Below are 25,544 nucleotides of genomic sequence, written 5' to 3' on the forward strand. Positions count from 1 at the left end.
TTATTCCATTTGTAAATGGAAAGATAGCGTTGTAAACATTCGGTAGACCATCTGGTCCAGAAACTTTCCAACATTTGTCGAATCAGTTGCCATCGGGATAATCGTGATACTTTAACCGCTTCCAGAGACGGTTCAGGAATAATCGATGGAGCACCTCCTATCAGGAAGTGTCCAGGCGTTAAGGCATTTAAATCCTCTGGATCATCCGTGAGTGGAGAGAGGGGTCGTGAATTGAGGGTAGCCTCAATCTGAGTTAACCAAGTATTCATCTCCTCAAACGTAAGCAATTTGTCACCAACGACTCGTTTGAGATGAAATTTGACGGAACGTACCCCAGCTTCCCATTTACCTCCGAAGTGAGGTGCAGATGGCGGGTTGAATTTCCACTGAGTTCCGTGATTGGCAAGAAGTATAGCCAAGTCTCCCAACTCTTTCGAGGAAGACGAGAATAATCTTTTGAGTTCGGAATCAGCTCCCTTGAAGTTAGTGCCGCAATCGCTCATTAGGGTTGCACATATTCCCCTTCTTGCAGTAAAGCGTTTGTATGCAGCAATAAACGCATCAGTAGAGTAGTCTGTCACGAGTTCCAAATGAATGGCCGAGATAGAGTGACAAACGAATAGCGCTATGTATGCCTTGTAAGTCTTGGCATTTCTTCCCTTCCAAGTTTTAAGGACGAACGGTCCTGCGTAATCAACACCAGTATGTAAAAATGCCCGAGTTGGCGTTAGATTTTCTATTGGCAGCGGGGCCATTAATTGCTGTGCTTTGTTCTGACGAAAACGGGCGCATCGAATGCATTTCAGAATGAAAGAACGTATTGGAGCTCGTCCCCCTACTATCCAGTATTCAGTTCGAATTAAATTAGTAGTTAGTTGCGTACCTCCGTGCATCGTACGCAAGTGCGCATCAGCGATAATTAGTGTAGTAAGAGGAGAGTCTTTCGGAAGGATAAACGGATGTTTAGTATTAATAGGCAGGAATGCAGAATGAAGGCGACCGCCTACGCGTAAGAATCCGTCAGAGTCCAATTTGGGTGTCAGTCGCAAAAGTGGACTTGTCTTATCGAGAGATTCTCCCGAAATTAAGGTTTGCAGGTCGTGTTTAAAGTACACTTGTTGTACGGATTTTATCCAAAAGAGCTTGGCTTGATTTAACTCTTGCGGAGTCAGTGGCGTCTCGGAGAGTGTCGCCTTTGATCGTCGAAAGCGAGCAATAGCTCTCATACAAGTAGCAGTAATTCGTAGTAAGCGAGTCAAGTCTGAGTATCGATAAGCAAGATCCCACAACTCAGAACCGCAGTCTTTAGAGATGGTGACGACTTTAGCTGGTCGTTCTTCCAAATTTGCATCGAGAGAAGGAGTCAGTGATTTGTTTGGCCAAGAAGAAGATGGTTCGGAAAGCCAATGTGGTCCTTGCCACCAGATGATATACTCTTGTAGTTGAGCGGGTGTCAACCCTCGTGTTGCACAATCAGCAGGGTTCTCTTTACCTGGAACAAATCTCCACTGGGCGTTTGGTAACGTTTCCTGAATGAAAGCTACTCGATTGTGGACGAAGTCCTTCCAACGAGATGGATGCCCATTAATCCAGGTACCTGCGATTTCAGAGTCTATCCAACAGAAAAGAGGTAGATGGGTCCATTCGAGAACCTTCAAAGCTTGCGAACTCAGTTTCGTGAGCAGAACTGCGCCTTCAAGTTCCAGGCGTGCTATAGTAAGCCGTTTCAGTGGAGCGACCTTCGTTTTGGCGCACAACAATGTGACCTTTGTAACTCCGAGAGCGTCGGTGGATCGTACGAATACAGCGGCAGCAATTGCTTTCTGAGAAGCGTCACAAAAGCCGTGGATTTCCATGTGGTGATTCGATGTCACACTGATCCAACGAGGAATGGCTATCTTATAATTTTCTTGTAGCTGATCGACGAACTGGTTCCATTTGGTAGATACCGTTTCTGGCAAAGGATCATCCCAGCCAAGTTTGAGAGTCCACAATTCCTGTATAAGAATTTTGGCAGGAATAAGTACAGGTGCAAGTAATCCAAGAGGGTCGAATATCTTAGCGATGACCGACATAACTGTTCGTTTAGAAAGTGCATTGGGCTTTGAGATTTCAATAGTGAAATGGAAGGTATCAGTAGGAGGATTCCAACATAATCCCAAGGTATTGACGAGAGCATTCTCGTTTATCTTAACTGGAGAAGAAATGGCTTGTTTATCCGGAGGGATGGTATGAAGAATTTCTGGGTGGTTTGCAGCCCATTTATGAAGCGGAAAGCCTCCTGCATTGCAGATGCCAATTACTTCCTTGACAATTGCTTGTGCCCTCTTAATTGAGTCTGCGCCTCCGAAACCGTCATCCATGTACCGTCCTTTTTCCAAGACGGGAATTGCCAGAGGGTAGTTAATTCCTTCATCCTTGATGAGTTGTATGATAGTTCGAAGGGCTTCAGATTGCAGAATCCACAGAATTCTTTGGAGGTCTCGATCATCTGGGTGTATCAAAATCTGTCTGTACATCTTCATCATATCGAACGAAAAGACAAACTGGAATTTGCGCCACCAGATCAGAACGTCGAATAAGTTGATTTGTAGCTTTGCTCCTGTAAACAATATATCATTTAGCGAACATCCAGTTGATGTATGACTCGAGCCGTTGAATACAACTCGAATACGATTGAGATCGTTGTCACGTAGCACTCCATGATGTGGCAAATAATAGACGTGTTGAGGTTTCGGACAGAAATCTGGAACGAGGGTCATGTGCTGCAATTCCTTGTATTCATCCATAAATTTGTGGTAAACCTTTTCATACTGAGGATTAGATAACAATCGTTTAGACAGACCGTTCAATACTTTAACAGCCTTCGTTCGTGAATCTCCCAATTTTTCGACTGGTTGCTTGAAAGGCAGTCTAACTTGATAGCGTCCACTTGCATCTCGAGTGTGAGTCGATTGGAAATGAAGCTCGCATTGCTGATCTTCTGCAGATAACGAAGAATTATCTGACACAGGAATCTTCTCCATTTCCCAAAAACGTTGAATCAAATCATAAAGTTCTTTATCCATCGAAATATGATGACTTCGAATCAGGAAAGAGGTAGGAGCGTCTCCTGCAGGACCAGAAATGATCCAGTCTAGTTTTGTACTTTGCGCAATTGGAGTATCCAAAGCTCCCTTAACAATTCCTTCTTCGAGAATGATACCATAAAAGTCCGCTCCCAAAATAATGTCAATGGGTCCTGGAATTGTAAATTCCGGATCTGCGTATTGTAAGCCGTTCAAATGAATCCAAGTTGAACTGTCGCAACGCACAGAAGGTAACGCAGTAGTGAGTTTAGGTAGTATGTGAGCGACGATGGGCCATTCGTATTCACTCCTGAAATGTGGCTTCAATTTGAAGGTAACCACTCCTTTAGTTCGACGGGCTTTCTGAGCCCCTATTCTAATTAAGGGAATGGACGAATGTTTTCTCGGAAGGTGCAGCCGTTGTACAAGACGTTCCGTAATTAGAGATATCTCTGATCCTTGATCAATTAATGCGCGAGCCTTACCGCGCTCTCCATTGTAACCTTCAATCTCAATTAGTGCCGTGGCCAATAATACGCTCGAAGTAGATCTGGAAATCGACGCAGAATGTACGGATTTTGCATCTGAGATCGTAGACGTTGACTGTGCCGCTCGATCCGTTGTAATCGTAGAAGAAGAGTCCGCTTTCGTTTCTGTCTTCGTCGAAGACTGATCAGAATTTGTCGATTTCTTATTAAGTGAATGGATAGTGGTATGGTGCTTGCTGCCACACTTCTGACAGCGCTTGGTTGTACGACACGTAGAGGCTCGGTGTAAACCGAGGCAATTAAAACACAGTTTGTGTTTTGAAATAATAGCCATCCGTTGTGGCACAGTTTTCGATGTGTATTGCGGGCAATATGCTACATAATGTTTCTCGGAACATATCACACAAGTATTAGACTTCCCTGATTTATCGTTTTTCGATTTACCTTGAAAATGTGACGCGGCCAACGCTGGATGTGAGCGGGAATTTAATCTGCATTTTTCAACAGCTTGAAGCGTGTGAAACCGATCGAACAAGAAAGTGCTAACTTGTTGCCACGTAGGTGGCTGCTTTGCTGCGCCTAACTGATTCTCCCATGCTTTAACCGAATTTGCGTCAAGTCGTTGAATAGTAATAAATACTAGGACGTCATCCCACGTTTGCACAGGGCGTTTTAAAGTTTCGAGTGTGCGATAGATCTGCGTTATATTCGTGTAAAGCTGCTCCATTTCAGTCGCCGATTCCTTCGTCATTCGTTTCAACGAGAATAAAGATTGAAGAGCTTCATTAACGAGTAATCGCGTATTTTCGTAGAATGCAATTAAGGCCTCCCATGCCTTTTGAAAATTAGCTGACGTGAGTTGGGTATTTTTCAATAATAGGGCAGCTGATCCTTTTAGACTCGTCTTTAAATATTGTAGTTTCTCGACAGATGACAGCGAAGTATTTGTTAACACGATAGAGCAAAATAAATCTTTAAACGACAACCAGTCATTTTGCGAACCGTCAAATTCAGGTAATTTTATAATCGGCAAACCGGCGCGATTATAGAAAGCTAGATTATCTGGAAGAGATTGCGTAGAAGTCGATGGTATTACGGTTTCTTGTTCCGGCTCAAGAAGCGATTTTAATTTATCGATTTCATGGAGATAACACTGGTGCGTCTGTGAAAAAAGACCTTCCGAAAAATACGTGTGACTCATTATCCGTAATTTATCCTCTGCACTTAATCCGCGTATTGCCAATCCGATGGCTTGATGTCGAATCGAGAACTGATTCCAGTTCTCCTTAAGATCTGCAAGCCGCGTGTGCACCATCGTGGTTGTAATATTTGTTCGTCCGATAACAAGTAAACTATCAACCGTTTTAGCAATTATACCCATCAGGGTGAGCTGCTGCTCTAAATGATTGTCAATATGACTGAGTCTCATCCCGCAGCCGTACACCGTGTTCGAGAACTGTATATGTATCTATATTCAGGATCTATATCCGGGATCCAGATCCGGCTCGAAAGACCAAAATGTTTGAAATGGTATGGCTTTTCAGCCAACCAATGCTAGTTCGCGTAATGTTATCAGAATCCCGGTTTGAAGTCTGTTTCGAAAGTGTGTACAAAATAAAAAGGAAAGGAAAGATAAATAGTTTAAGACACAAAGTATTTATTGTACACTGAAGATCTCGCAGCCGAATAACGCAGCTCAGCGGGATGAAACGCCAGTCATAAAATAATGTAAACCGAATCTAGTAAATCATCCTTAAATTAAAGTTATTAGATTGAGTAACCGCAGGTTTCGGTGCACAGGGCGCAATCCTTGTAAAACAAATGTAATCGCTCAATACGCAAAGCGAGACGGATATTGTACAACCGATTATCAGAATATCATATCACACACGTAAATTAAGAATCTGATCTCGTAAAGGATTGAACGCTATCGTATCGTAAATATTCGAGGGCGTGACACGAAACGGGAAAGTATTCCGAGAACAATAAAGTAAAGTATCGCGAACACGGGCTATGTTACATATGCCTTTAGGCACGACGATAGTCTGAAGGACAAATATTCTCATCGAAACTCTATAATCAACGCAATAGAAAGACTATAATATGAAAGTCAATACATGCCGTTAACACTATTACATTTCGCGAATGATGTTCGTAAGTGCGTGCCTTTAACACGGACACACCGCGTGGGCCTTTCCGCACTTATATTCCTGGTACGAGAATCAATCAATGCGAATTGTATGTCCGGTGTAGGACCGACTTATCCGAAGCAGGTCGGAAAGGCATTAACGAAAGGCGTGAAACACGCTTATCCGAGTATTCGGAAGAGAATATACTGAGGTACTTAGCGTTGTTGCAAACAGCTAATAATTCGCAGTTGTCGGCAATCCGGAATGGCCTCGCAATCCTTGCGGTGGCAGGCGTCGTCTCGTTCCTCGCAGGGTGAGCGTCGTATCGCTTCCTCGGTACCGCTCATCGAGTCTATATTGCCGCTATTTCGTTTGGCCGTCGCATCACACGCACGCGCACGTTTAACAGCTAGCTTACGACCGTTCCAAAATATATACTTTACACGCGGGGAAATTACAACGATTCTGAATAAAGAATTCAGCGATTCACGAAACGATGCTTCCTCTACCGGTTCCCGGAACGCTCTGACGCTCGCGCTTTTCTTCGTCGCAAGCACGGACCGGAAAAGACAAAACACGATCGGCCTATCCTTCCTCACCGCGCTCCCCTCGACCTCGTCGCTACCCGAACGCTATTGCTAACGTTTTCTCTCTCGCTCTTTTTACGAATATCTAAACAAAATGAGATGTCAATGATTACTCTACGATTATTAGTTTCGAAGATGTTCAAAGTGTGACATGTTTTCGTTGCATAGTCGCGTTCAATTGTTTCATCCGTGGGTACCCTCCCTACCGCGGAGAAAGACGTAGTTCTACGTCAATATTTTTAAAAACATTTGGAAAACATTTTTAAAAACATTTTTAAAAATGTTAAAAATAATGGGTTAAGTTCCCTTTTTTTCATTAAAAAAACATTTATTTTAACATTTAAAAAAACATTTTTTTAATATTTAAAAACGTTTATTTTAGTGTTTAAAAAAAATGTTTTTTTAATGTTTAAAAAATGTTTATTTTAACGTTTAAAAAGACATTTTTTTAGTGTTTATTTTAACGTTTAAGAAAGTGTTTTTTTAATGTTAAAAAAACGTTTATTTTAACTTTTAAAAAGACATTTTTTTAATGTTTGAAAATGTTTATTTTAACGTTTGAGAAAGTGTTTTTTTATGTTACGAAAACATCTATTCTAACGTGTTATAAAATGTTTTTTTAACGTTTGAAAAACGTTAATTTAAGATTTGAATAAATATTTCTTTCATATTTGAAAATTTTTTTTTTAATATTTGAAAAACAACATCTTACAAATTGTTCTTTTATATATTTATATTATTAGTTGTATAAAAACAAGAACTTAAAAAAATTAATTGGTAAAAAAGTTAGTTTAAAAAAAATAGACTTCCGACTGCTGCCTAAAGTAAGTTAAATTAGAATTAAAATCAAAAAATTAAACGGTAAAAAAGACAGATTTAAAAAGTTCAAAAAAATAATAAATAAAAAACAGTTTTAAAAAGTTTAAAATAATAAAAAATACGAAAAGGTAAAATTTTCTAAAAATTTAATACGTATATAATAAAAAATACTTTATTTTTACGCTATAATTAATTGCACATTTAAAAAGAGCTGTCGGGAGACGTCACGCCAAATCTAATATTTCTCAATCATATTTATTTCTGTTTTACAATATTAATACTAAATATACACGCGCATGCGCGTGTTATGTGTCTGTGTATGTATATGTACGAATATACATAAAGTATAATATATGTACCAAATAAGTATAAAATTTGACGTGACGTCTCCCGACAGCTCTTTTTAAATGTGCAATTAATTATAGCGTAAAAATAAAGTATTTTTTATTATATACGTATTAAATTTTTAGAAAATTTTACCTTTTCGTATTTTTTATTATTTTAAATTTTTTAAAATTGTTTTTTATTTATTATTTTTTTGAACTTTTTAAATCTGTCTTTTTTACCATTTAATTTTTTGTTTTTTAATTATAATTTAACTTACTTTAGGCAGCAGTCGGGAGTCTATTTTTTTTTAAACTAACTTGTGTGTGTATTTATTGCTTTTCCCCACAGGGTTTACAAGGCGTTTTTTTTTTAATGAGGAACGTTCCCAAACCTCTTACAAACTCCGAACTCATATCAAAAACACACAGAATCAAAACTTAAATTCAAACAATAAGAAAAACAAAAAGAAAAATATAGCTCCCCCGTGCCTGGCCATGACCTTACAATTTATTGCCCTCCCTCCCCCTCTTCTTCATCATCTTCTCCCTGGGCTTCGTCTTTCGTCCTCCTTCCTTCTCGTTATGGCTCTCCTCTATTTGGCCCATTCTCTCTTTCCCTTATCCCCCAATTCCTCGTCCGACTCCATGAAGAGTTTCTCCTCCATCCCTTTTGTTAATTCGTCCTCCTCCGTTCTCCCTGTACTCCTATGCCCCTCCAGTCTCCTTTCCATTCTCCCTTCTCTCTCCTCCCTCTCCCTATCCCTCCTTTCCACTGACTTGTCCTCCTGAATCTTTACTCCTATGTCGTTCCCTGCCCTTCTCCTCGCCTCCAGGATCCGCCATTTCTCCTCCTCATCCCTCAACTTCACCAAAATCTTAAGCCATTCACCCCTCTGTCCCACCACCATCACCTCCCTTACCACTACCTTCACCCTCAGCCCTTCCGTGAAGAGCTCCTTCACCTTCTCCCAACTAGACTCCTTGCTTTCCCATTTCGCCTTCTCGACCCTCAGAATCACATTCCTCTTTCTCAGCTCGTCCTCATTCTTTTCGCCCTCGCCTGCCCACCATTTCTTCTTCCCTGTCCCGCTCTCCTCACTCTCCTCCCTCTTTCTTTTACCTCCACTTCGTTCTAAGCTTTCCACCTTTCTCTCCAATCTTCTTATTTTTTCCTCCATCTCCTCCATCCTCTCATCCTTCCTTCTATCGTCCTCTTTCCTCTCCTTCAGTAGCTTCCTTACTTTCTCCTCCGCGATCCTGTTCACCGCCTCTGCAATTATTCTCCCCTCACTCTCCATCCTGGGTGATCTGTAACATGAGCTTTAATTACTCCCCTCTTCTTTACTCAGCCTTCCTCTCCTCTCCCTCTCCTCCCTCTCCTCCTTTTCCCCTTCCCTCTTCATCTCTTCCCTCCTCTAACTCCTCCAACTCCCCTTTTCCTCCCATTCTTTCCCCCTCTAGTTCTATCATCCAATCCTCTCCGCCTCCTTCCTCATCCAATACCCATCCCACCGCTTCTTGCCAACTACCATCTCCTAATTCCCAACTCCTACATTCCTCCCACACATGCTCCCACGTTTCCTCCCTATGTCCACATAACCTACATTTCTTTTCCTCCTCCGTTTCCCAGTATCTGCTCTCTCTCATCTCATTTCCTAATCTATGTCTCACCACCCTGTTCCATCTACTCTCTCCCCATCTTTTCTTCAAATATCCCGGTATACCCTCTCCTTTTACTAGCCTGTACCATTTGTTATACTCTGCTCCCTCGATCCTTTCCCATCTCTCTCTCCTTTGTTTTTCCTTGTCCCCTCCGAATAATTTGTGAAACCATCCGTCCCCGTCTTCTCTCAGCCTTCCTAGATCCTTCAATTCAACTCCTCTGTCTTCAAAGAACTTTCCTCTTTCTCTCTCCCAGCTTGAACTAACTTTCCCTTCTTTCTCCTTTCCTTTCAGCTCCTCCCAACATAGTCTTGCCAATTCACTTCCTCTACCCTCCTCCAGTTTTCTCTCAAATCTCCATGCCCTCATCCCTGCCCTCCCTCTCAACTTATCCCTTTGCAACTCCTCCCTAACGAGATACCACGGCGTTCTCCCATCCACTCCCAATACCCATCTGATATACCTTTCTTCCAACCTTTCCATTCCTTCCCTTTCTTTCCATCCCCATATTTCCGCTCCATATCCCATTACCGTCCACACCAGTCTATCGAACAGCCATAATCTTTTACCCCAGTCTCTCCCAAATCTCCTCTTCCCTATCCCCCAGATCTTCCCCATCACTGCCGCTGCCTTTTTGATCCTTTTCCTTACCTGCGCTTCCTGTCCTCCATTCCTTTGAAACATGTATCCTAGATATCGAAATTCCTTCACCTCTCCTAATTCTTTTCCTTCCCATCTCCATCTTCTCTTACTGTCCCTTCCCCCTCCTTTCCTAAATCTCATTATTTTTGTCTTTCCCACGTTCAGTTTCAACCTCTTCCTGCTTAAATACCTTCCAGTCTTTCCAGCATGCTCCTCATTTGGTCCTCGTCCTCCGCCATTAGCACTACATCATCCGCGTAGGCCAGAGTATACACCCTCTTACCTCCTAGCATCACTCCTCCCCATTTAACTCTGCCCATTTCCTGTTCCATATCCGCCAATAACACGTTAAATAGTAGCGGGCTCAATGGGCACCCCTGCCTTACCCCTCTTCCCGTCCAGAACTCTTCTCCTATTCCGTCTCCTACCCTTACCCTGCTTCTCGTCTCCCTTAGAATCTCCTCCGTTCTCCTCACCAACCCTTCCCTTATTCCCCTTTCTCTCATTGATTTTATTAGTACTCCTCTATCTACCGAATCAAACGCCGCCTTAAGGTCCACAAAACATGCTATCAGTTTTCCCCCCTTCTTTTCTAGCCTTCTGTTCACCACGTAGTTCAGCACGTATATGTTATCTATTGTTCCCATCCCTCTTCTAAGCCTGTCTGGTTCTGCGGCACTATTCTCTTCCCCTCTATCTCCTCTCTTAACCTCTCTGCCAGAATGGCCGTGTACACCTTATATAATGACGGCATTATTGTGACACCTCTATACTCCTCCGCTTTTTTTCCTTCCCCTTTCTTTACTATTGGCGCAATTATTCCCTCCTTCCAATTTTCCGGCCACCCTCCTCCTTTCCATATCCTATTTATATATTTCCATGCCCAATTCTCCAGTTCCTTCCCCCCTCGCTTTCAAACCTCGCCTGGAAACCCATCCCTTCCCATTGCTTTTCCATCCTTTAACCTCTTTACAACTCTCCTCATTTCTTCTAGGCTTATCTCCTCTTCCTCTTCCCCCTCCTTCTCCTCCCTACCTTCTTCTTTCCCTAACCTCACCCTCACTTCCACTCCTCCCAGCAGGTTCATAAAGTGCTCTTTCCATTCCTCCTCTTCTATTCCTTCCTCAATTCCCCTCCTTTTTTTCTTCTCCTTATTTACTATCTCCCATACCTCCGCCTCCCTCCTTGCTCCCTCCGCTTTTCTCTCCCATCTCCGGTTCTCTTCTTCCTTCTTCCTCTTGCACATCTCCCTAAACCCCTTCCTCTTTTCCTTGTACTCGCTGCCCTCTCCTCTTTCTTTCCTCCAAATCCTTAGATTTCTTCTTACCTCTTTCTTCGCTTCTCTACACTCCTCATCCCACCATCCTACCTTCCCCTTCTTTCCTCCCATCTCCTCCTCCACCCCTTTTATTGCCTCCTTTATTCTTACCTCCATTTCTTCCCATTCCTTGTTCAACTCTTCCACTTTTTCTTCCATCTCTCCTATTTTTCCAATGAACCTCTTTGTTCCTTCTTCGTTTCATACCCCCCTGCTTTCCTTCTTCTCCTTCCTTCTTCTTCCATCTCCCTCCTTATCTCTCCTTAAAACTATTTCCAAGGGGTGATGATCCGAGTCCACCTTATCCTCCACTATCATTTTCTCTACCTTCTCTCTTACTTCTCCTTCTCCTATAACATAGTCGATCACCGTGTCTCCTCTTCCCCCCGTGAAAGTAAACTCCCCCTCCTCGTCTCCTCTCACCTTTCCATTAAAAATCTCCCATCCTCTCTCTTCTATGCTATTTACCAGCATCCTCCCCTCTCTGTCTATCTTTTTATCCTTTGAACTTCTTCCCCCTCTGCACCTATCTCCCTCCTCCTCATCCTCTATCCCTCCGCCTTCTTGACCAGTCCTCGCATTGAAGTCTCCTCCAATAATCGTAAACCTTCCTTCTTCTTTCTTTTCCATTATCAGTCCCAGCTCCTGTAGTATTTCCTCCATCTCCTCTTTCTTTGCGTATACCCCTATAATATTCCACTTCTCCTTACCTATCCTAACCTTTCCCTTTATCAACCCCTCCCTTCCTCTTCCTATTTCCGTACCCTTCTCTTTTATCTCTTTCCTTATTCCCATTATCATCCCTCCTATTGCTCTCCCTTTTTTGTTTTTCTTCCTCGCCATTTGCACTCCCCATTCGTACCCTTTCGGCAGCCTACCCCTTATTCTTTCCCATCCTTTTTTTCCTATCCAAGTCTCCACCATGACTATCACATCTTCTTTTTTCAACCCCTCCCAAAACTTCTTATCTTTATTTTCCAAACCAGCTACATTCCAGAATACTATTCTCCACTCTGACTTACTTCCCCCCCTCTCTTCTCTTCTAGAGCAGTGTTGTTCCTCGGGCCGCTTTTTCTAGCGCATGCGCGACGTGGCGTGACGTAGCACCGGCGAGTGCAGGAACGTACATGCTGATGGTCATGATATTTGGCCGGATCCCATCAAGTGGCATAGGTTAGAGTTAGGTAAGTAGGTAAGTAGGTATGTTATAATGAGAAAATTGATATATTTTTGAAAACAATTACCCAATCAGCAAAATAATATTTAAAAAATGTTTTTAAAAAACATTTAAAAAACATTTTTCAAACATTTTTAAAAACGTTAAAAATAATGGGATAAGTTCCCTTTTTTTCATTAAAAAAACATTTATTTTAACGTTTAAAATAATATTATTTTAACGTTTAAAAAATATTATTTTAACGTTTAGAAAAATATTATTTTAACGTTTAATAAACGTTTGTTTTAACATTTTAAAAAATGTTTTTTTAATATTTGGGAAACGTTTACATTGAAAGGTTTTTTAATAATTTTAAAAATTTGTGTTATATTTGATTTTTTATTACTAAATATTATTTTTTGTACATATTGTACACATTGTATACATAATGTATAACAAGATAAACATTTGCAGTATAAAATAAAATACATATAAGAAAGAAAAAAAATTTACTTGTATTTTAAAGTATTGACAAGACCGCTGTTTGTATAACGCAATTGAAAATCGAGCAAGGTCCATAGACGGTCATAGCAAGATCTTTATGCTGAAATAATGTTTCATGTGTGATTTTTAAATATATTTTCTAATTCTTCTAACTGTACGCGGTCACTATCAGTCTCAACACAGCTCTTAAATTGAATCAGAAAAGTAATATCACACATTAAATTGATTGTCAAATAACGTGGGTCGGCGATTGAGTCGTCGTTTAATTCCGCGGTATTCCGCGGCTCACCATGTGCATTCAACGGTACATACGTTGCTGTAAGAAATTTAATAGTTATGCAGGAAGTCTTTGCGGGAGGGCAATAATGATGTTAGAATTAAACTTTAGAACTTTATTATATCACAAACCTACCGGCACACAAATAATGGGAACGAAGAACGAAGTTGCTATGGTTGCTACACATCCGCACGCTCCGCCATAAGTCACCGACTGTCCGACACGCGCAAACACGTCACGTCCACAGAACATAAGCACGTCGCACGTTGTCGCAACTCAAGCGACCAATCAAGCGCGCCGAACCGACGTACGCTATTAAGGCTGCGTTCGAAAATATTACCCGGGTACAGACGGGTATACTTCCTTTTCTTTCTAACTCAGTGAGTTAGAAAGAGAAGAGAGTATACTCGTGTGCACTCGGGTGACGTTTTCGAAAGCAGCCTAATACTTCGATTTGGAAAAATGAAAACGGTGATTGGTCACCGCTTTGTCACTTTATTGTGTTATCGTGTAGTCCTGTGTGCAGTATAATAGGAGCCGTAATTAAATGCGGGGTCTACAATAATTCAGCAGAACGACTGCTGAGTTGTCGTCTTATCAACACACACTACGTTGATTTGTTGGTTCTAAAAGTAAGAACCAATCACATTCAATTGCTATTGAGCGGTTTGATGCAAGTCTCAGAGTCGCAGAAACGGTCGTAAGAAAGAAATTGACCAATTAATATAACAGTTAGAAGCGTTCGACTGTGACTGGTCAATTTCTGTCTTAAGACCGTTCCTGCGACTCTGAGACTTGCGCATTTAATTTGTAGACTCCGTCTAACTCGCTCAAGCATTCGCAAGAAATTTGCATATAAAATTTCTCACAAATAATCACACAATTAATCGTACAAATAATAACCGTGTTAGAATTTATTAGCGCATGTTATAACGTATATAATAATGGTATTTTTATTTTTAAGCCATTATTTTAAATGAATAATTAATGCAAAATAAATATTAAATTAATGTTGAATAAATGTGAAATTAATGTTTTTAAAAATTATTATTGCAAACGAATAATTAATGTGACATAAATATTAAATAAACGTTAAATAAATATTTTTTCTAAATCATTATTTTAAATGATTAAATAATGTAAAATAAATATTAAAATAATGTTGAATAAATGTGAAATAAATGTTTTTTAAAATGATTATTGCAAACGAATAATTAATGTGACATAAATATTAATCAATTAACGTTAAATAAATATTTTTTCTAAATCATTATTTTAAATGAATAAATAATGTAAAATAAATATTAAATTAATGTTGAATAAATGTGAAATAAATGTTTTTAAAAATTATTATTGCAAACAAATAATTAATGTGACATAAATATTAATCAATAAACGTTAAATAAATATTTTTTCGAAATCATTATTTTAAATGAATAATTAATGTAAAATAAATATTAAATAAATGTTGAATAAATGTGAAATAAATGTTTTTAAAAAATATTATTGCAAACAAATAATTAATGTGACCTAAATATTAAATAAACGTTAAATAAATATTTTTTCTAAATCAATATTTTAAATTAATAATTAATGTAAAATAAACGTTTAATAAACATTAAATAAATATTATTTGTACCATAAACTGTAACAATGTATAAATACTGAAAAAAAAATATTTAAGAAACATTTAAAAAATATTGTCTGCTGATTGGGTAGAAGACTATTTATTACAGATTTAAGATGTAAATTTTCAATGTATGTAATATTTGTTAGCTTTGTTTCTTGGTCAGTATTTTTTGGTCAGTATTTAATATTATGTATATCTGAAAACGTAATTCCGTTCCTCTTTTTTTGGAAGAGATAATCGTTCTCTTAATTATTCTTTTAATTGTTTTCAATAATGTGTTAATTTGCTATAGGTTTGAATAATATTTTGTATATATTATTCATTATTATTAAATGTAAATTTATTATATTTATTATATATATTATTATATATAATTTATTGAATTATTATATATAATTTATTAAAATTTATTTTTTATTTTTTATATTAATATCAATCATAAAAATATTTTTTTTAAAAATGAATTTAAAGAAATCAGGAGCCGTTAAAAAAATTAGAAGTTTTCAAAATTCTTGGCTAGATGAGGATTGTTTTAAAGGATGGTTGGCTCCCCATCCTACAGAGGATAAAGCTTTGTGTACTTTTTGTAATACTGCCATCAGATGTTGCAAAACAGATTTAGTGCGACACTCAAAAAGGTCCAAGCATATATCACGATCGACATGTCAGAATGAAAGACTTGAGGATAATGAAAGTACTCTTTCACATAAAAATCAAGTTAAACGCGCGGAAATAAAGTTAGCTGCATTTTATGCAGAGCATAATGTCGCATTTTATACTGCAGATCATTTGAGTCCTTTGTTAAAATCAATTTTTAAAGATTCTAAAATTGCGCAAGCTCTTTCAATGGCCAGACGTAAGTGCACTAATATTGTTAAAAACGTAATTGCTAAATATGAAACAGGAAAAATTGTCAATATTTTGCGTAAACAAAAATTTTCTATTTTAATTGACGAGAGCACAGACATTTGTGATAAAAAGATTTTGTGTATTCTTGTACAATTTGTTTCGCCTTTAAATAAGAAAGTTAGAATTCAGTTATTAGATTTAGTATGTTTAGATGCCAGAGATTGTTCAGCAAGTAAAATTTTCGAGTCTTTTAAAACACTTTTAGAAATTAAAAAAATTCCGATCACAAATATTGTTGGAATGGCAAGCGACAATGCATCAGTGATGACTGGATGCAATAATTCTTTTTTTTCTCGCTTACAGTTACAAGTTCCACATGTAGTTTTGTTAAATTGCATCTGCCATTCATCCGCGATAGTAGCTAGTAAAGCTTGCGGAAAATTACCACAGGACTGTGAAAATTTAATTCGAGGAGTTGCCACTTACGTTTCAGGTAGTGCAAAGAGATTCGCAAAATTAGTTGAATTTCAAGAGTTTTTTAATGTAGAGAAAAATAAAATGCTTAAATTATCAAATACGCGATGGCTTGTTTTACACAAATGCGTTGTTAGATTGCTTGATGAATTGGATAGTTTTAAAAAATTATTTTAATCTAGAAATATTTGAAGATAATTTAAAATCTGCAGAAATTATTTTAACACATTTAAATAATGATTCCATTAAAGCTTATTTATTGTTTTTGAAATATTCCTTACATTTTTTTAATAGTTTCAATATTATTTTTCAATCGCGCAAAATTCTAATTCACAAATTATTTGAAAATAGTCAGCGAATAATTCGGCAAGTTGCGACAAATCAAGAGACACGGTAGTGTCTCGTGCCAAGTACACGCGGAGCGAGACCGACCGTGACTCTTTTACGCGACGCGACGGGTTGCGAGTACCCAAGATGTTGAGATCTCGATAACGAGTGAACGGATCAAGTTCTAAGTAGGCTTGATCGATAGCTTGGGGTCGACTTTGGGGGGGTATCTCCTATAATATTTTCCGCTACGTGCCCTACGAGCGGAGATATTGCGACGCAAAGTCCAAATGTGAAAATTTATTTTTAAGATACGGAGATACGGAGATACGTCGTCGTCTCTCAATCAATATAACATATATATATCAGAAAATGTCACTTTCACTTTTTCGACGCTGGCGGCGCAGGTATCGCCAGTTTCGATATCGCGCGCGTATTTCGATCGATCTAGTAGGCAAATTAAATAAGGTCGATAGACTTATCGGTCAGGAGGAAGATTTCTATTTAGGTAAATTAGGTATTAGGTATATAATACATATTGAGTCAATTGCTTCATGTTTATCTGGAGAGATTTCGTATCCTTACATCGTATTACCACCGCTGCCGGAAAAGAAGGTTCTCTACGCTTGGCAGAAAGTGCCGCTAGGGAATTTTTAAGTCGATTCTTATGAATCAAGCTTGAATTCGACGTCTAGGTATCCCAGGTTGCCGATGACGAGGTCCAGATAGTGCGCTTCATAGTTTTCGGTGTCCAGGTGTAATAATACGTTGAATTCGATGTCTACGTGTCCCAGGATTGCCGATGACGAGGTCCACATAGTGCGCGCCGTAGTTTTCGGTGTCCAGGTGTAATCGTACGTTGAATTCGATGTCTAGGTGTCCCAGGTTGCCGATGACGAGGTCCACATAGTGCGCTCCGTAGTTTTTGGTGTCTACGTGTATTAATACCTTGAATTCGATATCCACGTGTCCCAGGTTGCCGATGACGGGATCCAGATAGTGCGCTTCATAGTTTTCGGTGTCCAGGTGTAATCGTACGTTGAATTCAATGTCTAGGTGTTCCAGGTTGCCGCTGACGAGGTCCACATAGTGCGCTCCGTAGTTTTTGGTGTCCAGGTGTAATAATACGTTGAATGCGATGTCTAGGTGTCCCAGGTTGCCGATGACGATGTCTAGATAGTGAGCTCCGTAGTTTTCGGTGTCTACGTGTATTAATACGTTGAATTCGATGTCTAGGTGTCCCAGGTTGCCGATGACGAGGTCCACATAGTGCGCTCCGTAGTTTTTGGTGTCTACGTGTATTAATACCTTGAAATTGATGTCTAGGTGTCCCAGGTTGCTGATGACGAGGTCCAGATAGCGCGCTCCGTAGTTTTCGGTGTCTAGGTGTAATAATACCTCGAATTCGATGTCTACGTGTCCCAGGTTGCCGATGACGAGGTTCACATAGTGTGCTTTGTAGTTTTTGGTGTCTAGGTGTATTAATAACTTTAAATCTGAATGTAGGACACGTAGATATCGAATTCGAGGTATTAATACACGTAGACACCGAAAACTACGGAGCGCACTATGTGGACCTCGTCATCGGCAACGTGAGACACCTAGACATCGAATTCAACGTATTATTACACCTGGACACCGAAAACTATGGAGCGCACTATCTGGAACCCGTCATCGGCAACCTGGAACACGTGGACCTCGAATTCAAGGTATTAATACACCTGAACACCGAAAACTATGGAGCGCACTATGTGGACCTCGTTATCGGCAACCTGGGACACTTAGACATCAAATTCAAGCTTGATTTATAAGAATCGACTTAAAAATTCCCTAGCGGCAGAATTAAAATTATGTCATGACATAATAAAAATTCGCTGAATTAAAATTATGTCTAGACATAATAAAAATTGGACGAATAATAGTAATCTTTCGGAAGTAGAGGTTTTAAGCTTGAAATTTAAATTTTATTCATTTTTAAAGATAAATTTAGTGTTCCTTCAATTTTTGTGAGAAATGTATAATTTACTTTTACTTAAATATTATTAATTTTTATGTATTTGTTGGTATTGCTAATTTTGTGAATAATTAAAAAATAAAAAATAAAAATGTTTTGCAGATCCTTGCTTAACACTACAAAATAGGTGATATCAGTACAAAATTACCTTTTTCAAAAAAGGTAAAAAAAAGTGCCAAGTACACGCAATGTATTTTGTAAATTCAAAATTTAACCTAAGTGGTAGCTTTATATCTTTTTCACAAAATTATATTATCTAACTTAACTCAAGTGACATGTATTTCAAAAAAAAAGATGTAAATCTTTAATTTCTTCTTCACAAAATTATATTACCTAACTTAACTCAAGTGACATGTATCTAACCTAAGTGGTAGCTTTATATCTTCTTCACAAAATTATATTACCTACTTAACTCAAGTGACATGTATTTCAAAAAAGATGTGAAATCTTTAAATTAAATTGCGCCAATTGTAAAGAGAATATGTATATTGCTTTGAAAGATAATTGTTATGCAACTACTTTAAAGAAATAAAACCCAAGTGGTATCTTCGTATTCCTATTCAAGGGTCTTCCTATTCTAAACCCAAGTGATAATAGCTTCTTAATTCTCTTTAACAAATTTTTAATATTACAAAGAATCATTTTAATTACAAAGAATTAAAGAAGTAACAGTACAAAATAAAAATATTTAATTAAAACAAAATAAATAAATTTTTCTTGTAAAAAAACTTGGCGCTGCTTTTTTTACTCCTGTCGCATCTTCCCTAAATTATGTTTATTGTTTTTATTAATCAAAAATCTTAGTACTAATGTTTAAATTTTAATGTTTAAATTTCAAAGTCTAGCAGCGCCAAGTTTTTTTACAAGAAAAATTTATTATTTTGTTTTAATTAAATATTTTTATTTTGTACTGTTACTTCTTTAATTCTTTGTAATTAAAATGATTCTTTGTAATATTAAAAATTTGTTAAAGAGAATTAAGAAGCTATTATCACTTGGGTTTAGAATAGGAAGACCCTTGAATAGGAATACGAAGATACCACTTGGGTTTTATTTCTTTAAAGTAGTTGCATAACAATTATCTTTCAAAGCAATATACATATTCTCTTTACAATTGGCGCAATTTAATTTAAAGATTTCACATCTTTTTTGAAATACATGTCACTTGAGTTAAGTTAGGTAATATAATTTTGTGAAGAAGATATAAAGCTACCACTTAGGTTAGATACATGTCACTTGAGTTAAGTTAGGTAATATAATTTTGTGAAGAAGAAATTAAAGATTTTACATCTTTTTTTTTGAAATACATGTCACTTGAGTTAAGTTAGATAATATAATTTTGTGAAAAAGATATAAAGCTACCACTTAGGTTAAATTTTGAATTTACAATTTTATGATCCCCGAGGCTTTGACAGAAATCGCTGCTATAAACGTAGACGATGAAAATAACATCCGACATTTAGATCAAATACATGTTGGACCTGAATGTGAAAAACATTTGGCAACGTTATCTTTAGAATGCGCTCGGGAAATTAGATTTAAATGCTTAGAGTTTTATAAAACAGCAATCCGCGAAATGATAAAACGTCTGCCTTACAAAGATTATTTTTTTGAACAATTAACTTTCTTGGATCCCGAAATAGCTCTTTTTGATGTAGGTAGATTTAAAATTACAGATTTAAGTAATATTGTTGAGCACTTAAAAATAGAAGAAATAGATATAACAAAATTAGCAGTCGAATGGGTAACTTTACCAACATTTTTTAACAATTTACAGAAAAAAGAATTGGCCTCTTTAGAAATCGATGAAATGTGGAAAAAAATATTTGAATGCAAAGACGGCTATGGCCAAAAAATATTTTCAAATTTACAATTTTTAGTAGAAACAGTTTTAACATTTCCACATTCAAATGCCGAAGCGGAACGGATATTTTCTATAGTAACAGATGTAAAAACTAAAAAGAGAAATAAATTATCCAATGAAACTATTTCCGCAATTTCAATTGTTCGATCAAGTTTTCAAACAGAAAATATTAATTGTGTACATTTTGAACCCAATTGTGAACATTTTGAATTACATAACCCGCAAAATTTATATGCACAACAATCTACTTCGTCTGATGGCACTTAAGGTTTTTTTTGTAATTTATATAAAATTATTATTGTCTAACGTAGTCACTCATTAATTACTTTACATACAATTTATTTATTATTGTTTTACTTAACGTAGTCATATTCATCTAGCCGATTTGTTCCTTTTGCGTGCATGTGCAGTAATTACCTTTGTGCAATATTTTATTGAATGAAAATTTTATTTTGTGTTATTAAATATATAACCATACTTATATATAATTCTTTTTATTTTTCTCAGATTTTTTAACAAAGGATTTACTGTGTTTCAGTATAAAATATTAATATATATGTATGATATATACGAGATTATTGATTAAATGTAAGTTTTGTTAACTTCATAAAGATTAACTAGTAACATATTTGTGATATTAACATTAATCTGATTGTGATATCAATGTAGTCATTTGTTTTGTTATATTAATTATAATCATTTAATGAAATATAATTGTTTTCTTTTTTTTGAATGAATGTACTTTTGTTTTGTATGAATACTGGTAAGGTTTTTGGCAGTTTTCCTTACCCTTGCAACAAATGTTGGTATTCTTTTTATAGTCTGCCAAATAAATATATTTTATTTTATATATATACATGGTGTAATAAATTATTTTAACACCCTTCTTTGCTTTACTTTAATTTTCCTATTATAGCTGAATTTGTGTGTGTGTGTGTGTGTGTATGTGTGTGTACGTATGCGCGTGTATACACATACATATATACATATATATACATACATAATATGTATATATATATTTCCTGAACAATTAGGAGATACACATTATCGTATTTAATATCCATGTCCATATACGTCAATACATACGCAAACACACACCCATATTTCTGGTTTGTAATTTAATATAAACAAAGAAATTATTTATATTTTTTTAGTAATCTCTGCGGAAAATACAATATTTTAGATAATTTTTGCAATTTTACATACATGTACATTAGGGTGGCAATATTTTTGGGTCAAAAATTTGATTTTAAATCTCACCCCTTAAATTCGTTCTACGAACTCTCAAATGAAGACCCTTGAAGAGCAGGCGCTGTAACTTAATATTTAGAGGTCGCTCAAAGCCTCTAAACATTAAATTTTTTTCGAAAAAGTGGTAAAAAATTGCATTTTTCACTCATTTTTACTGCTAATCCTTTTTTAATTACCTTATTAAAGTACCTTTATCAAGTTTGAGGCCATCAAGTTTGAGGTACAACACATGAAAAAAAAATATAAATATAAGTAATTAATGCAATCTTTGGCATAAGATTGTCTATAGCAAATATAAAATGATTTAATGAATTTAACTATATTTTAACCATCCGCGGCTTATAATCTTGTTTTGTAAGTAAATATATCAAACGCCACTTTAGAAAAACATTTTATCATCTTCAAACTAAAGCCTTTCTAAAGTTATATGCTGTAGCTTAAAAATTTATGGTCGTTAATTGCTTCAAAATATTGCTATTTTATTAAATAGTGCACTTAATGTAATTTTCTACATTGAATCCTTTTATTATTTTGGAAAATAAATTATATTATCAATATATTATTTAAATTAAGTTTACGTTTCCCGCAGGAAGTTTTCGTGGATAAAGTTCCGAAAACGCCCGACCTCCGATTTCGATGAAACTTTGTGAAAAGCTTCGTTTTGAGTTGAAATGAAAGCCCTTAAAAGAAATTTTGGCGACTCCTATGATAAAGCCATTTTTTAAGATAAAATGATAAAAAATATAGGCTGTTCTTCCGAAAATGTCCGTGCTCCGATTTAGGTGAAACTTTGTGATGAAATACTTTTAAAGCGCGTCACTAATCTATACGCCGAAGCGAGGGAGGAGCTACCGCACCTCCCCCGAAAGCAGGGGGGGGGGGTGTGGGTGAACCTCGGTTCGCGTGAAAAGTGTATGCGTGAACTATTTCGGGGCTACCGCACTTCCCCCGAAAGCAGGGGGGGGGTGTGGGTGAACCTCGGTTCGCGTGAAAAGTGTATGCGTGAACTATTTCGGGGCTACCGCACCTCCCCCGAAAGCAGGGGGGGGGGGGGTGTGGGTGAACCTCGGTTCGCGTGAAAAGTGTATGCGTAAACTATTTCGGGGCTACCGCACCTCCCCCGAAAGCAGGGGGGTGTGGGTGAACCTCGGTTCGCGTGAAAAGTGTATACAGCAGAACAGTTAATATTAGTAAAGCGCGTCATCTTACCTATGGGGATTATCACATGGGTTCGTGGCGTGCTTTACAAGCTTGTTTATATATACATACTAGCTATTCTGCTATAAGTATATAATAAAAATATAAAATTATTCAATAAAAACAGTATATATTCAATTTATAACATCCCGTACAATTATGAAGGTCTTCGTATATTTTTTATCATTTCATCTTAAAAAATAGCTTTATCATAGGAGTCGCCAAAATTCCTTTTAAGGACTTTCATTTCAACTCAAAACGAAGCTTTTCACAAAGTTTCATCGAAATCGGAGGTCGGGCGTTTTCGGAACTCCACCCGTTTTCGTGCATTGCATTTATCAGATTTCATATAGCTTACGCTTACGCTATAGGTGATTGTTTTAATGAATTTTGTATGTACAGTCGGCTACTAAAAAAAAGGTTGCAACATATGAAATTGGCCGCGTATCGGACCTCTTCTTCTTCCTTGGGAGCCATTACCCAAAAAAGAAGAAGAGGTCCATACGCGGTCAATTTCATGTGTTGCAACCTTTTTTTTTAGTAGCCGACTGTAATAGTCTTTGAGTGACCTCTAAATATTAAGTTACAGCGCCTGCTCTTCAAGGATCTTTATTTGAGAGTTCGTAGAACGAATTTAAGGGGTGAGACTTAAAATCAAAATTTTGACTCAAAAATATTGCCACCCTAACGTAGTAGGGGAGACCGGGGCTAAACCGCCAGTTTTTTTTCGGAGCCGATTTTTAACAACAAAATAAATAATTGAAGTTAAATGTGGTATACCACTGTAAAGAGTGAACCTTTAGCTACAAAATTTATTAAGGAAATTTTTATCTACGTCGCTTTGTTTAACCGGTATAGAGCAAAAACGACAACGGTGCAAAAATTGAAATCTCAAAAATGCCGGGGTTGAACCGCCACCCCCCCGGGGTTTATCCGCCACACTGCATTTTCAATACATATACGTACATGTAATCCTGAAAAATGATAGGATACATTTTAATAATTGTTTTTTAAGAGAAAAATATAAAAATTTATTAAAAATTTTTATGCAAAACATTAAAAAATAATTGTTTTACCTATTCCATAAAACAATTTAGGCACGTGAATACAGAGGTTAACCAAATCGTAAACTCCCCAACGGCACGTCACATTGTCAACGCGGGCAACCACGGGGAATACGCGTGACGGCGTTCCGGTGCCATAGGATCAGCGCGGACCCTCGAGCAACCTAACCAAGCCGCGTTTCTCGCGGGGGAGCGATACATAGCGACAGGGGGGTTAGAAAAGCTCGCGGTGGAGCGCGACCAATTTTACCGACTCGACGGCGTCCTCGCGCCGATTCCTCGACGCGCCGACGACGACGACGACGACGGCCATGACCACCACGACGACGACGGCCACGACCACCACGACGACGACGGCCACGACCACCATGACGACGACGGCCACGACCACCACGACGACAACGGCCACGACCACCACGACGACGACGACGACGACGACGACGACGATGACCACCACCGACACCACCACCACTACAACGGCGGCGACAATGACGCCGAGACGATGCGGCGAACGCTGGACGATGCGGTCGCACGCGCGACTGTCACTGACACAACGACCAACAACGACGATTTACCGCGGCCGGGAGTCGGGACGATCTACAGCGCGCGCGGCATGTCAACTCTCGCGCGGAAATCGCGGGATCTCAGAGCCGTGCCGTGCCTCGCCGTACCTCGCCGACGTGCCGTGAGCGTAAGCGATCTCGAAAACAACGGTCCGCCATCTTTTCGGTCGGCCAAAACACCCAAAAACACCCGTTTTGCGACGATACGTGCGTACCATTTCCCTCCTACACAAATTGACGCACGTGCAAGGGAAGACAGAATCACGCTCGAGGGAAACCTAACCTGAAATCGCCGTGAGCTGAAGTCGTGCGCCCGGCGCGCCACAGTGACGAGACTGGCGGACCAACCCCGGGTGCTTACTGGCGGATAAGCCCCAAACATAAGTTTCAGGTTTGATCGCCCACGAAATATTAGACATCAACGATAATGAAAAAACTACACTGGATTCGTGTTCAGCATGCATTACTCTTTATAATCACGTACCGCGAGATTTGGAGAGCAAATATTATTGCAGATATTACAATATTTCCACGCGCAGAAAATTTCACTTTCACCTTCCGAAAACACGTTTGCCCTCGTAAAAATCATAACACGGCAGGTAACCTGCCGAAACTCCGTTGGTCACATGGGTACCATAAGCAGCGTTTACAATGTTAATAGCGAGTTCGCACAATATACAGGTTCCGAGATATTTGATTTGGCGGTTCAACCCCGCTGGCGGTTTAGCCCCGGTCTCCCCTACATATATATGTGTGTTACTACTGCTTTTTTTTAATCGATTTTCTAAGTAATTTTAGATCATTTTTAAGAATATCTAAGTTGGGGGCCTAATAGTCCATACGCCAGGTCGATTGAGCATTTTTATCGAGGTTGATGGCTTAAGTTAATGTCTTTTTATGTTTTTTGGGTCGTAGAACAAGAATCTGTAAATAGTTTTTTCGTAAGTCGATGCAGTAAAAAGTTATTAACAATTTATTTGTTTAAATTGCCCTAGCGATCAAACTATACATCCTATAAAAAAATGAACTAGAGAATTTGTTCCTCTTTTTACGACAAACAAAATGGCGTTTGAATTTTTCCAAAATCTTGATTATTGACGGAAATATGTCAATTTATAGGTAATTACTGCCTACGCGTCGCGGAGTATCCTAGGAGCAAAAAGGAATAAAAAAGGAGCAAAAAAGATAAATTAAATTAAAATTAAAGGAGCAAAACTCGTGGGGTACAATTGAGCGCGAGCGCGCACGCCTAGGGCACTCCACGACGCGTAGGCAGTAATTACCTAAAAATTGACATATTTCCGTCAATAATCAAGATTTTGGAAAAATTCAAAC

At 38.0% G+C, this 25,544-nt stretch overlaps 1 protein-coding gene, 1 long non-coding RNA gene and 1 pseudogene across 2 annotated transcripts; all 3 read right to left on the minus strand.

Moving 5' to 3' along the window:
• Positions 1 to 110: 110 nt before the first annotated feature.
• LOC139787088 (uncharacterized) lies at positions 111 to 4,985 on the minus strand (the record flags this gene model as incomplete). The annotated part of the gene is made up of 1 exon (XM_071726185.1): positions 111 to 4,985. A coding segment is annotated over exon 1 (4,875 nt), but the record flags the coding sequence as incomplete, so codon positions are not given.
• Positions 4,986 to 8,758: 3,773 nt separating this feature from the next.
• On the minus strand, positions 8,759 to 10,614 carry LOC139787092 (uncharacterized; annotated as a pseudogene).
• Positions 10,615 to 23,319: 12,705 nt separating this feature from the next.
• LOC139787089 (uncharacterized) lies at positions 23,320 to 23,887 on the minus strand. Its single transcript, XR_011722519.1, has 2 exons — positions 23,659 to 23,887; positions 23,320 to 23,556 (listed from the first exon to the last, which is right to left on the minus strand). It is a non-coding gene; the product is annotated as an uncharacterized lncRNA (long non-coding RNA).
• Between the last annotated feature and the right edge of the window lie 1,657 nt (positions 23,888 to 25,544).

This window comes from Temnothorax nylanderi, unplaced genomic scaffold, assembly GCF_030848795.1.
Source record: "Temnothorax nylanderi isolate EJ_2023f unplaced genomic scaffold, tnyl_v1.0 TNYL_tig1262_pilon, whole genome shotgun sequence".
NCBI classification, from domain to species: Eukaryota; Metazoa; Arthropoda; class Insecta; order Hymenoptera; family Formicidae; genus Temnothorax; species Temnothorax nylanderi.